The sequence below is a fragment of the Diabrotica undecimpunctata genome, chromosome 6 (assembly GCF_040954645.1).
Source record: "Diabrotica undecimpunctata isolate CICGRU chromosome 6, icDiaUnde3, whole genome shotgun sequence".
NCBI lineage: Eukaryota > Metazoa > Arthropoda > Insecta > Coleoptera > Chrysomelidae > Diabrotica > Diabrotica undecimpunctata.
In genome coordinates, this window is record NC_092808.1 from 129709247 (window position 1) to 129724480 (window position 15234).

At 33.2% G+C, this 15234-nt stretch overlaps 1 protein-coding gene across 1 annotated transcript in view; it reads right to left on the reverse strand.

The window, feature by feature from the left end:
* LOC140443894 (cytoplasmic aconitate hydratase-like) overlaps nucleotides 1-9962 on the reverse strand; it is a 90787-nt gene extending 80825 nt beyond the window's left edge. The window contains exon 1 of the mRNA XM_072535400.1: nucleotides 9524-9962. Coding sequence (XP_072391501.1) covers nucleotides 9524-9533 — 10 coding nt within the window. The 5' untranslated portion in view covers nucleotides 9534-9962. The remainder of the gene's footprint in view (nucleotides 1-9523) is intronic.
* Nucleotides 9963-15234: the final 5272 nt, after the last annotated feature.

Below are 15234 nucleotides of genomic sequence, written 5' to 3' on the forward strand. Positions count from 1 at the left end.
ACCTTAAAGAAAGTTCAAGTCGAAATAAATTCCGATGATTCAATACTCAAAAAATCACGATGTGTTTTATTGCGCACATTAGGGCAAATGAACATCAAATATATGAAAAGGAACAAAAACATTGCCCTTGTAGAAAAAGATGAAATTATTTTGTAGCGGAGACATTACGTACAAAAAATCCGAGAGTATCGTCTTGAAGGGCGAAAAGTGTACTATCTAAATGAAACTTGGCTGAATCAAGAAGTGTGATTTTTTTTTAAGTATCATTATTACATGATGGGTGGTAGTACGGTGGGTAGTACACATTGGCCTCCAATGTGTAATTTTGCTCGTCCATCGTGAGTCATGCATTTGGCAAATCGGATAATGTATTTCTTGAAAACATTGAAACCAGAGGTAGAAAACGCATCCAGCTTGAAGATGACTATTCGGAGGAAATTCCACGCTTTCTTTTTTCGGAACGAAATCCCAACCTTAAAGAAAGCGCAAGTCGAAATAAATTCCGATGATTCAATACTCAAAAAATCACGACGTGTTTTATTGCGCACATTAGGGCAAATGAACATCAAATATAAGAAAAGAAACAAAAACATGTCCTTGTAGAAAAAGATGAAATTATCTTGTAGCGGAGACATTACTTACAAAAAATCCGAGAGTATCGTCGTGAAGGGCGAAAAGTGTACTATTTAAATGAAACTTGGCTGAATCAAGAAGTGTGATTTTTTTTAAGTATCATTATTACATGATGGGGTAGGTTTTAGGAATTGATCAGTGTACCAATCAACAATAATTAATTAGCAATAAAATATGCTGCCAAGATGGCCCCTGCAAGCCTTTTTCATTGCTGAGATGTTATATTTTTTGCATAAAAACGGCGCCTCATATGAAAAAAAAGAAGAAAGATTTTTTGACAAAAATTAAATAAAGAATTCAAAATTGATTTTTATTTGAAAAAATATTTTTTTTAATTTCTGATCAATTTTTTTTTTAAGTAAATTGAATGATTACCTGCCAATGATGAATATAAAATTCTATTTGTAGCCAAAAAATGCGCAATATCAGTTTCAGTGCAAGACATAAATCGTTAGTTTGTAACTGTCATTATTTTCCATGCAAAATCAATCCCTGAAGTTAGTTACACGTATTTACTAAAACTTTGTATATTTTACAAATCTCATCATCATTCTGGCTTTACAACCCTGTGTGGGTCCTAGCCTCCTCAAGAACTTCTCTCCACTCTTTCCTATCCATCATCTTCCTCCGCCAAGCATGTATTCTCATATTTTTTATCTCTTCATCGATGTTAAGGAACCTTGTTTTGGGTCTTCCTCTTCTCTGACCAATGGGTCTATCAAGGAGCGCTTTTATAAATATGTATTACTCAAACAGACTTAAGCTGACACTTTGAACCTCTGTAGCTCAGAAACAATTGATGTGTGAATCTTTGCGCACTAATAACTTTTGATCAGCATGACCAAAGTTTAAGCCAATTTAACTGAAATTACTTTTACATAAGAAAAGTGCTGGGTCCTTTCTACTCATAAAAATTGTTCTTAATAAACAGCTGAGAAATGGTGTAATTCTATAGTCTGTAGTCAATAGAGATATCAAATTGAAAAACGGAAATAATATAGATATATTAACAGAACCTGTTGACATTTTATTTTATAACAAGAGCAGTGACTTGCTTATTATAATTAAGTTTCAAGTGTGAGATTGATATCTGAAATTATATTTTTTGTGAACAATTTGGGAACTAATCTAGGGTTTATTTTTTCAACAACCCCCAAAATTTTTCAGACATAGAAAATGTGGCTCACTTGATGAGTCATTAAAAAGTTAGCCTATATTCTAAAGCAGTGTTTTGCAATCATTTTGACCATTTCTTAAGTCAACAAATCTTGTGACTCTCTAGAATAGTAAAAATGCTGCAAACGCCACTGTAGCCACCAATTTTTAATTAATAGATAATAAGTTTATACCACTACATGCAATATGTTTCAAATCACACACACACACACACATACCCGAGAAAAATGTCCTTTCGATAAACATATATAACTAAAATTCATAATTAATTCACTCGCTCCTTAAATACAAAAGTCACACATTCCAAAAAATATCAAAACTGATTTTTTTGCATAAAATGCATCTTAACCGATGAAACTTTAAAATTTCGCTCAACCAGCCGTATTTTGGACATGATACCACCAATAAATGACCCTCGAGATGAACAGCAATCTTCTTCAACAATACGACCTAGTGAACTGGATTCAATTGACATTCAGACTGACAATATTATTTATCATGAATATGATGCTAATGGCATTAGCTCTCTACCGGACGGTCAGTTATCTTTAGATATTCTGAACTCCGTTGAAAATAACGAAGATATTCAAGCAACGCCTCCAAATCACAGAATATTCAATAAACCATCTTTAGTCATTAAAGAAACAGACTCAGACAGTGATTCTTCCTCTGGTGAATCTTCTAGCTCTTCGAGCAGTTCCAGTTCTAGTTCTTCAAGTAGCTCCAGTTCTACAAATAACCTAAAAGATTTCTCATCCGATGATAGTGTCAAAGATCCTACGTATGAAGATCCATTTTCTGAAAACCGCAAAGCCCAGTCAGATTCCGATGAAGAACAACAACCACAAGCACAGTTACCTGGCATTCAAGACTTTCCGCAATCAGCCGTGGATAACCAGAAGTTACTTAATATTAATTCACCATCACCCGGAGTTGACGATCAGCCACCTAGCGTTGACGAGCACCCATCTAGCATCGGTAAGCAGTCTCCTAGTGTTGATGATGAATCGCGCAGTAGGTGTCGTAAAAGAAAAGCAGAACCGCTTTTATGGAAACGAAACCAGAGCAAGCTATTGAAAAACAAAGGTATGTCCTATACTTCTATGTCCAAGTCTAAGAAAGTTTATGATGCCAAAAAAATGGGTCCTGTATGTTTCGATAAATGTAAATTTAAATGTTCTACAGAGTTTACGTTTGAAGAAAGAAAACACATCTTTGAAAGGTTCTGGGAGTGCGGTGATCTGGAAATCCAACGACAGTTTATTCACGATCACATGACCAAGGTAGAACCAAAATATAGATACGTTCGTGAAGGTAGCAGTCGCAAAAATTACAATCAGTCATTTTATCTGACTCGGAATAATAAAAAAACTCGGGTATGTAAAGTATTCTTCATGAATACCCTTGCAATCTCAGACACTATGATCAGAACCGTTGTCAAAAAACAGTCCGAAACTGGTGTGCACCTTAAAGATAACAGGGTAAAACATAACAACCATAAGACACTAGACTCAGAGCTGACCGATGGTGTCAAAGCACACATCAATTCAATACCCCGCATAGAAAGTCATTACTGTAGGTCGCGATCGACTCGGGAGTATATTGAGGGCGGGTTAACAGTCGCGGCACTACATCGACATTACGTAGACAAATGTGAATCTGAAGGTAGACCACACGTTTCATATCAAGTATACTACAACATATTTATACATGATTTTAACTTATCTTTCTGGCAGCCCAAGAAGGATCAATGCGAAGATTGCATGGCTTACCAAAACGCTGAAGATAAATCGTTAATACAAGAAACTTACGACGAGCACCTGAAGCAAAAGACTCTCGCTAGAGCTGAAAAAGATAGAGATAAAGAGCTTGTGAGTAATACCTTCGTAGTGGCTGTGTACGACCTCCAAGCGGTGATGCCTTGTCCACGGGGTGATGTGTCGAGCTTCTATTATACGTCTAAATTAAATCTACTTAATTTCACAGTAACCGAGCTCGGTACAAAGGACACAATTTGTTTTGTATGGCACGAGGGAGAAGGAGCCCGAGGTATTAATGAAATTGGCTCCTGTGTTCTAATGTATCTTAGAAAATTGAATGACAATGTCACGGAACCTTGTGATGTCACTTTCTATAGCGATAATTGCTGTGGCCAACAAAAGAAAAAATTCATGCTGGCAATGTACCAATACGCAACTCAAGAATTGCCAAACATCAAGAGTATTACTCATAAGTTCCTAATAAAAGGGCACACCCAAAACGAAGGAGACTCTGTTCATTCTGTCATCCAACGTAACATTACGAGAGCATTGAAATCATCTCCAATTTACGTTCCAGACCAGTATATCACTCTGATTAAAACAGCAAAGAAAACTGGAAAGCCTTATACTGTTGAAGAACTGACACATGAGAATTTTTTTGACCTCAAACCTCTGTGTACAGGAAACTACAATATAGATGATGATGGCAATAAATTCAAATGGACCGATATAAAGATTCTGAAGGCGGATAAAGTAAGCAATGGCATATTTTTCTTTAAAAGTTCCTACGAAGAGGAAGAGTTCAGGTCGGTATCTACGTTGAGAACACGCCGCACGAAGTCAACGGCAGTGCCTGATAATAATTTTACTCTAAACCAACTTTACACTGAAAAGCTTACAGTTCCTGAAGCAAAGAAGCAAGGCATTCTAAAGCTAATCCAAAAAAACGTAGTGCCAAAATTTTATGAATCTTTTTATGATAATCTCTAAATTAGTGCACAAGTTACTGTTGTTAACTGATTTTTAATGTTTTCGTTAAGTTTTTTTTATCCTTTACGAGCATTACGCTCAATGTAGTTTTAAGACTTATTAAAGACTTAATTGATGATCTCATGATAAAATTAACAATTATTTGTTTTCCCTTAGCAAGTTTAGTATGTAGTAAGTTAGTATGTGCCTTTTTTTTAATAAATTGACATTTTGTAAGGTTGACAACCGAAAATAAAACTCAAATTTTCCTAATTATGGTGGTTTAATTTTTAAAATTTTAATGTTCTCGACGACAAAGTCTATATACAAAACTAACTTATTTGCATTTTTTCGACAGTCCATTCGAGCTATGGTTAAGATTGCTTTATTGATATAGGCTATTTAATTACGCATCTTTTTATACCAAAAAAATCTACCTAATACACATAGTTTATACAAAAATCATAAAGTAATCTAAATTATTTTTGTAAATGCCTCTCCTGTACAATTTGCTTATTTTGACTTGTGGTGCTTTTGTATTTAAGGAGCGATATATAATTTACATAAAACTAGCACAGTTCACATCTAGTGACAAGTTGGGGGAAAACAACAAATAAATGGCAATTTGTATCCTCCTAGATAGAAACAATGTGCTTGCAATAAGCCAAACGATCAGTCTTGCAACAGACAAATGTAAAACATGAAATGTGCTTAAATTATGATTAAGTAAGTCCAAAGTGAAGAACAAATGGCTAGAAACTTACTGAACATATCTGATAGGATAATTGGCCAGTGATGTATTAATCTTTTTTTTAGTATTAGTACTCACACATGAAATGTAAAAAGGATTAAATTTTATGTGCAGCGATAGGTATAGTGTAAATTATTTTAAGTAAGCAGGAGGAACATATGGTCAGCAGAGGCAGATATAATCTCATAATACTGTCAAATGCAGAATCTTGGATATAGAGTAGAGTATTTATTAGTAACAATATACAAAAACCTATGAAACTGTATTTATTTTACAAAGCACTTTCTGCAAACACTACTCTGGTCAACATATGTATGGCCTGTGCCATTTATAGCTATGGCACTAAAGATATAACTGGCAATAAAAGCAGGCTTATTAGGAGATTGAAATTTATAATTCCGAATTTTGCATGGATACATCGTTTTCTTCAATAACAAGTGCATCTCCGTCATTCAAGGTGATGCTGATTTAAAGAGATAATCAAAGTTGTGAACTCAATTTGTAGCGTTTTAAATCACCTTGTATGTATTAAAACACCGCAAAAGTATTTTCAATCCTTTTGAATAACTGGAGTTGATAATAAACACATTTTGAGTTTGTTTATATATCACAGATGTGTATTTCTTCAGTATTCTTTGATCGAGAGCCACTTTAGGATATTTTGCATGTCAAAAAAACAAATATTCCCATGTTTTGTTTATACCGAGTTGGGCGAATGAATTTTAAAGATAATTACATCACTCTCAGTGAGGCCGCTGCCTAAGGCATTGGTTTCGGTGTTAGTCCAAATTTTCATCTGATTCGAAAAGGTTTTTCCTTATTGTTTTTTTTTTTGTTATTGGAAATAGTGAAGTTTGGAAGTATATAGCAGGTTGATGTGAATTTAGGTTTAAGAGAGATTTCAAAGAGACGAGACGCGGCGAGGGTAGTCTGGAGGAATAGGCAAATTTGTTGTAAAAAAGTGAGTTATACTCGAATGTAAAGTTTTTGCAAGAGTAATCACTGTTTTGTTTCGTGTCGTCTCTCATCTGAGAGATTTGTAAAACGGCGTTTCCAACAACTATGAAGGATACCCACATGGTTCCATTGCGTTTAAGTTTTTAAGAAGCCAAGTTTCAAAGTTTGCGTCCCAGTGCCCAGCTTCCACACTCATTTTATTTCTCCCAGATCATTCCAAACTATTTTCGCAGTGCATTTGTTTGTGTTGCAGTGAATTTGAGTCTCCAGTTTCAACCCCAGAACTTTTAAAGGAAAAAAATAACATTTAGTGCAATTCAGGTAATTTTTTTGTTGAACTTTTAGAGTAAAAATAGATATTTTCCATAAATAATTGCTTTCATAACAAGTTAAGAAATTGTAGTAAGTAAAATTATAAATGTTAGGGAGTGGCTAAGCTGTCATATTAATTATTTTCAAAAGTTTTAAGATTTAATATTGACATATGACAGTTAGCACTATTTTTTGGCAGTTGGTACATACCTAATCATAAATTAAGATCTTGTTTTGTTTTGTTTTAAAATGAAAAGGTTAACCTCTATGCATAGTTCCTTTTAAAAAGATATTTTTCATTTGTAATAATTTATTTCTGCTACAAAATGTCGCCATTAACAATTGTAGTTCTTATAGTATCTCCAACTTCTAGAGTTTGTAAACCAATAATAACATAATGTTTTGATAAAAAGTTTCTAACCCCTTTTTGTATTTTTTAGGAAAGTAAAGCTTTTCTTCCACCCAGCAGGAAGATTCTTCTAAGCAGCGTCCTTACTTTAAATAGCTTAAGAACCTTCTTGTTTTGTGTTTGTCCAGGAGACCCATGTAAGTACCCCTTTTTACTTCATTTTTGTAGTTACCCCATTCAGTCCCCTGTTTCATTCACTTATCTATGGAACAGCTCTGCAAAAAACCCTGAGGAGCTGTTCACAAATGTTCTGGTTTGTTTTGCTTACCCTATCTCCACTCCAGTAATTTCTGTCCCCAATTTTCAGCCCCCTATAGTAATACCCTAGGTGGTAGGCAAAATATTCGCTATAAATTAAAGGTAACGAATCACTTATTTATAATCATTTTTGAAAACATCCATTTAAATCTTCTTTATCATAATGAGGTCAATTGGCTATCGAAAGTCAATGAGTTAGTTTGAATTATTTTTATAATCCTGTGTTGCTGTTAAAATGAGCATTTTTAAATATTTGAAATAAAGGTCTTCGAGGGAGAAAAGTAAATATTCTAATGGCAAAGATGATATCAAAGGATTCCTTCTAAAATTATGAATCTATCTTTCTCTTGTATACAGAAGATTGATAAAGAAATTATAATGGACCAATAAATATTGGCAGTTTCTCAAAGTCCTTATATAGTAACAAGCTTGTATAATTTGAAAGAGATACGAATCAATTAGTTTCTAGAACTAAACAGTCAATCTAACAGTGTTCATAAGTAGATACTAAATTCCTTTTTATATAAGTCCACACAACTAGCTAATCAGCTAACAAAGATGAAAGAAACTCTTATCCATTTGGCTGCTCACAACATGGATAAAATGAAAATTTATTTTACAAACATTGACATCCTCTGGATGGAGAGAAAAGAATATCATTAACTGTTTAATCTTTGTATGTAGATATATACACTCGCGATCATAAAATCCGGGTAATCTTGAAAATCACTGATATTTCATTTTTAACGAGCTTTATCGTAAATAATAATAACACAAATACAAACTAATGCATGTTTCTGATCATTTTTGCACAACATTTTTGAACATCTCTGGGATGATTTGAAAAAAACGTATTCAAACCCATACACCTTCTCCTAACAACACACAGGAGCTTAAGTATCTGTTAGTGAGAGAGTGGAATAACATACCACAACATGTAATACGGAGAAAAATTGAGAGTATGCCCCGTCGTCTGCAAGAGGTTATTAGAGCATGAGGAGGCAAAACACGATATTAGTCATTGAAATTTCACTGATTTTTTTCCACGTTCTGTATTTTCCATTTTTTTTTCGTATGTCTGTTTTAGCAGCAATTTGATTTGTTTTCTGTTTTTTCAATAAAAACAATAAAAAACCATTTTTTTTCTTTTAAAACAAACATTGATGACAAATAAAAAATACATTAGCCAAAAAAGGTTACTACTGTGCCAGAGGCAAAAATATTTAAGAAACTTGAAATTTTCAAGATGACCCGGATTTTATGATCGCGAGTGTATTTAAAAACCCTTAAAAGGGCTACATCAAAAAACACAAACGTTTTCGGAATAATAATTCCATCATCAGGTTAAAAAGCAGGTTAACATGCCTGAGCCACCAAAATATTAGGGTGCAACCCTTTACAAAAAATGAAGTTAGTAAAAAATGTTCATGTTGTTGTTTAAAAGTGAGTGATGTTTAATACTTTATTAGATTTAACCTCAGGCAACACATAACCATGTCTCACGTGAGTTCCAGGGTCCGGAGAGTAAACCTCTTCAAACGGACATCAGCTGGTAACCCTTTTTTATTACTTTTGCTTTTGCCACTTCCTATCTTTGTAAACTAACATTCTGTTTAATGGTTAACATTACAACTAACTAAGTAAGAACAGTTAACAGCATTATGACAGATAACATCGAAAAAATCAATGAATTATACCCTTTAGCCAAATACCATGTAAAAGGACCTGGCATATTAGACCAACATTTATTGTAGCTCCATTTTTGTTTTAAAAATATTTGTTAACAGACACATGAAAAATTAACACTAAAATATTTTTTTTAATCCATGTGATGATCACAACATCACTGTATTGAATCAATTATAATAACATAATATAACTACATGGCTATTTTTGGTTTCAGTTTCATTAGATAATTTTTACGAAGATTTTTCAAAAGTTTTCTTTAAAAAAATTTGCTGGAAGTTATACAGGCTATTAGAGATATTGTGAACATATCCGAGATTATTAAGAATTATACAAGACTTCATAGGAGTTAATAATAAAACCCATTATTGACCCATTTTGTAAGGCATTGATAAATTTAATGTATTAAACTACAAAATTTTGTAGTCTAAAGTGTATTCTTTGGGAAATACTAAATCACAGTTGTTTAAATAACAAACTATAGCTATGGACTTTTCCTTGCATGATTTGTCAATATTCTACATCAAAAATTTAATTTTATGCATAGGTTATTAATCTTATGAATGTAACTATAGCAACATTTAGTTGAAATAATAAATAGCCAGTTCTTACCGCCTTCCATGGTGTCCCGACGCTTTGTCACGTAACACTGGAAAAATTAAAAAACAGATCAAACACTGAACCTTAACCTCACACGTTTGATTAAAATAACGACAATAGATTAGATATTCCTCGAGTCGCACTAGGTAATACTCAACCTAATGGATATTTGCATTTGCATACATTAAAGCACTAGTTTTATCGGTATTTTCGTAAAAGTGGTGTGGGTACTGTTTCTTTTCCTTTATCAAAATATTTTCAATTTGGTTCAAGGTTCTTACAGCTGTTGTTAATGAAAAGTAATCTGAAACGGTTTGCCTCGATCTTGACTAAGATGTTAATCGGCTATTAAATTAACTGTTATTCCCCACTAAAACAATTAAAGGAAAATATTTTATTTGTAATAAATTTTCATGTTGGGAGAAGGAAAATAGAATGGCAACACTACTTTAGAAAGGTCGGGTAGAGGGGGTCAAAAACATATGTTTAATTGTCACTGTCAATTTGTTGTCAAAATATGTGTTAAAAGTGTTATCTACTTTTCAGTAAATATCATCAAAACAGGCTCAGGGTTGTCAAGAAATTGTATCATATAAATTTTCATTATTTGCAGTGGCGAAGCTTGATGAAAAATTTTGGGTAGACAATTTTAAAGGAGTAATCCTTATTTTAGGAGTGAGGAAAATAAAACAGAATATTTTTTAAATATTTTATTTTCATAAACAAGTAAACACAACAAAAACATGGATACATTTTTTAAAACAAAAAATAAACTTCAGCAATACATAGTTTAACTCCTATAACAACTATATGGAAAAAAGTCAACAAAATGTCTAGATCCAAACCCCATAAATCATTTAACTTTTTAACTTTAATTAACATTATTTATAAAAGCACAGAAGAAATATCCAATATACTAGCATCTACTTATGAATATAAATCAAGTAACTTAAATTATACTTCCAATTTCTTAAATATCAAAATAAAAGAAGAAAAAAACCCTATAGATTATTACGATCAAAACAATAACGATCTAAATATACCAATAACAGAGGAAGAATTAGAAAGTGTATTTTAAAACTGTAAGAACACTTGTCCTGGACCCGACAATATACCGTTTATATTTTTTAAAAATTTAGGCCCTCAATCTAAAGAACATCTACTCAAAATCTACAATATAATCCTATCCAGAAACGTGTTTCCTAAATCATGGAAAAATTCAATCATAATACTGAAATGATATTTATTTAACTGTTGTCTTTATTCAGTTTATAATGTCTTTATTAAAAGGTTCTTATTTTAATTTATTAAAAAGCACGATAACTTATATTAATTTATTTAACTACTCAATAATACATAATTTATTTTATACGAACGGTACAATTAAAATCGCGGGCGCGAGTCTTCAGATTTAACTGTCCCTTCCAAATAAAATGTCCTGTTAATATATGCCAGTGCCGTTAGCTAGAACCATCGGCAGCCTTCTCGACTAGCGGCGAAATTATAACGGTAAAGGCAAACGGGTATTTTCACATCGGTTCGACCGTTTTTCTGGAAGGTCCCTTCAGGTAAATAGAAGCCTCTCGTAAAATCTAAAACATAAACATGTGAATAAAAACATGTTTACAGGTTAAAACTATGACTCATATTTTTACGTAACAATACCTATTCTAAAACCAACTAAACCAAAATCAGATCCACAAACACATCGACCAATATCACTCACATGTAGCACAAGTAAAATATTAGATAAGATAATAAACAATAGGCTTATGTGGTATTTAGAATCAAACAACTTAATCATTCCAGAACAATGTGGTTTCCGAAAACATCGCTCAACTTTAGACAACCTTGTTGACTTAGAATCGGAAATACACGAAGTATTTGCAATAAAACAGCACTGTGTTGGAATATTTTTTGATATGAGCAAAGCATATGATACAGTTTGGAAATATTCAATCATTAAAACACTCAGCAACTGGTTAATAAGGGGTAACATGTTAAAATACATTTCAAATTTTCTTAAAAACAGACAATTTCAAGTTCGAGTTGACGGAACATATTCTCAAACAAAAATTCAACAAAATGGTATACCACAAGGATCAAACTTAAGCACAACTTTGTTCTTAGTAGCAATAAATTCGATACTAACACAAATTGAAAACCCCGTCAAAGCTATACTATACATCATCAGGATACATCAGTTGTTTCATCCGCCTGAACAGATATAAAGTCCGCTTCTTGCAATTCTTTAAAAATTTTCTGTCGGATAATATATTCCACCGATTCTATCAACTGATTTTGAATTTCGCTGGATGTGCCTTTAAAAATGTTACTGGCTTCTAAGTGATCACGCATATTAGATTCTTCCAGAGCAAGTAGATCTAACAGTTCCAAATAATTTCCTACAAATATACCAAATTTATAGTTTATGAAAATTCTAGAGTTAGAGTATTTTATAATAAAATATATTTTCGCAATAGTAATGTGATTAAAATTTAATAACTTCTACTAACCTTTATTTTTTGAAGTACCAGTTTCATCATGTCCTCGAAAAGCTAATTCTCGACAAGCCAAAAAACGAACTACATATATTAAACGACCGACAATTTTGCGATTTTTAACAACACGCTCGTTGTGACGTTGAGCATCAATTTTTTTTCCATGGTCAATTGCATGATCTATTCGAACTTTTCCCAACAAATGGAACATTTTATGCGAGGAAATATGTTTCTTTGAGGTAGCGTGTTTGCTAGCTTTGTCCACAAAATTTTTTATAGTGTCTATGCCACTTCTAGTCCAAGATGAATCGTCTCAAAATAACAGACAAGGAAAACAATATAATTTATTTTCAGTTTCGCTCCCGCAAAGCCATGTAAACTTCTCGCACCATTTATGATTGAAATGTCTTGTTGTTTTTCCATCTTTTTGTGATAAGCTTAATTTGATATTATATATAAAGTAACAAAAACAAAATTTGTTTAATTTACTAATGTTTGTATTTTGAGAACGATTTCCGAAGTGGAAATTGAAACGTCAATAAACGTATTTTAACCTTAAAAAAAAACCGCCGAAAACAAATTCTCTTTTAAAAACACGACGGGGTCGAAATCAACTGAATCCATGATAAACTATTTAAAAAAGAAAATAGATCTATTGAACGCCCTTAAATCAACTGTCTGAGACGAGTGAAAAAAATTAAATAAGATTTTCACAAGTCGTCGTCATAGCATTAAAGCATTCTCCAATAAATCAAATAAGTATTGTTGAAAACCCGCGCGATACATATCAACGATTTAATTTGGTCCGTTGTGCTAGACAAATCAGAAACTGTCTCTTCGGGACATAAATTTGGCCATCGTCGGTATATGTCGGACTCGGTCGGACTGTGAGAAATCCCTGCGTTTAATAGACAAATATGGTATTGTCTTTATAGAATAGGTGCCAATCGCTAAAGATTTTTCGTCCTAGGTTTAGAATTTGTTCAGTTTAGTTTTAATTTTTCTGTAATAATAGAGTGAAGGCTTTTAGTATATTTGGCTAATATTAATTATTTTTAAAGACATTTCTAAAAATATGCTGGGGATTTTTTTATTTGGGTAGACAATGTCTACCTTGTCTATTCTTAAGCTTCGCCCATGATTATTTGCCAATAATGATTTATTATAGTTTGTTATATCAGTCGCCTAGATTTAAAACCCGACAAGTCCACAATTTTTTCAAAACCTTTTTTATTAGATATAAGAATTTGAAATACATAAACCTACAAGTGGCTTGGTCACTTAGAAAGAATGCCAGATAATCGAGGTGTAAAAGTAGTCCAGAGATGGAAGCCCCAAGGAAACAGAACAATAGGAAGGCCCCGTAAAAGATGGATAGACGACGTAGAGAGGGATCTTAAAACCATGAACATCAGGCAGTGGCGAAGGAAAGTATCCGACAGGGCAGAATGGAAGAACATTGTTAAGCAGGCCAAGACTCACAAACGGTTGTAGCGCCATTAGAAGAAGAAGAAGAAACCTACAAGTCCATAATACATTTATCAAGCAAATCCCGACATACCTATCCGATAATTATAGGCTCCCAAAAATGTACCTTAGATGCAAATACCGACAGGTCCATTCTCGTTTTAAATGCAAAAGCCGACACTTCCAATACGCCAATAGACGCGTAGTATTTTACTCGCCACCTGATTTCGGTTGACAACGTTGGATTCATTGGCAACTTTAAATACTGTTGGACAGTTTATTAATGTAAAACAGTGTGATGTGACAAAGGCTCGAAAAAGAGCGAAGGTCGAAACAAGAAGAGACAAGGCAAAACGTGCAATGTATAACCTATAATATTACAATAAATTAGTACATTATTTGTGATGAAATAATTATTTTTAGGTATGCTGCCAAAACATTACCTTTGTACCCCACTTGCGGCCATAAGGGAAAGCCATATCAACCATTTCAATGTACATCTCATCTGTCCATGAACGATGTAAGAGACTTTCATTCAGCTTTTTATCAAAATAAGGATAAAAGGGAACAAGACATGTTCATTTTACGCCACATTGACTCACATATCCCGGTAAGACAAAGGAAACGAACGGCCAAGAAAAATAAACCAAAATCTTGTATTTTATCCTACAAATTGAATAGAAGTGAGAGCCTAATTGTTCCTGTATGTCGAACAGATTTCCAAGGTATTCTGGGAATTAAAAAAGATAGAATTTTAAACATTATGAAAAACTACAAGAAGCATTCGCTTATTCCTACCGAAAGAAGGGGCGGAGATCGAATTGGACAAAAAAACGAAGGTAAAAAACAATCTATAAAAAGATTCATCGAGTCCCTAAAATGTGCGGAATCTCATTATTGCCGTTCAAAAACATTCAACAGAATTTATTTGCCTGCTGAATTAAGTATCTCAAAATTATGGAGAATATACAACGACAAAATGGCCCAAAACGAAGACTTTAAAGTCAAAGAATGTTTCTTTAGAGATTATTTTAACAAAAAATTTAACCTTGGCTTTGGAACTCCGAAGACAGATTTGTGTTCAATTTGTTTACAGTATAAATCCAGCATAAAAGGCGAGACTGACGAAGCAAAAAAAAACTAGTCTGGAAGCACAACAACGTCTCCACAAAGTAAGAAGTGAGAGTTTCTATAGACTTCTTCAAGAAGAAAGAGACGACATGGTCACATTTTCATTTGATTGTCAGAAAAATGTGGCGCTACCAAAACTTCCGGATCAGTCGGCTTATTTCAGTATGCAACTTAATTTTTATCACCTAACTGTAGTTTGTGGATCTTCAAAAAGTAAATTAACTCCAGAAAATGTTACGTCATATGTTTGGACGGAGTTGGACCATCATAGAAGTTCAAACGAAATATCGTCGTTCTTGCACCACTTCCTTTCAAATTTTAATTTTGTGGATAATATACGTGTTCTTCGGCTTATTTGCGATGGGTGTGGAGCACAGAATAAAAATTCCACGGTCATCACCATGCTGAGCTATTGGCTTCAGTTTGAAGCTCCAAGACAAATAAAGGAAATTGAGATAGTGTTTCCCGTTGTGGGGCATTCTTATATTCCCCCTGATCCCCCCTGATTAATCAAGTTTGCCATTGTTTACAGAGCTGGAACTGGTGTTGCAATTAAAGACTGGAAGGCTGAAACTCAAAAAGTAATAAAACAACCAGGCTAAACATACTTACTTATAATTTGAT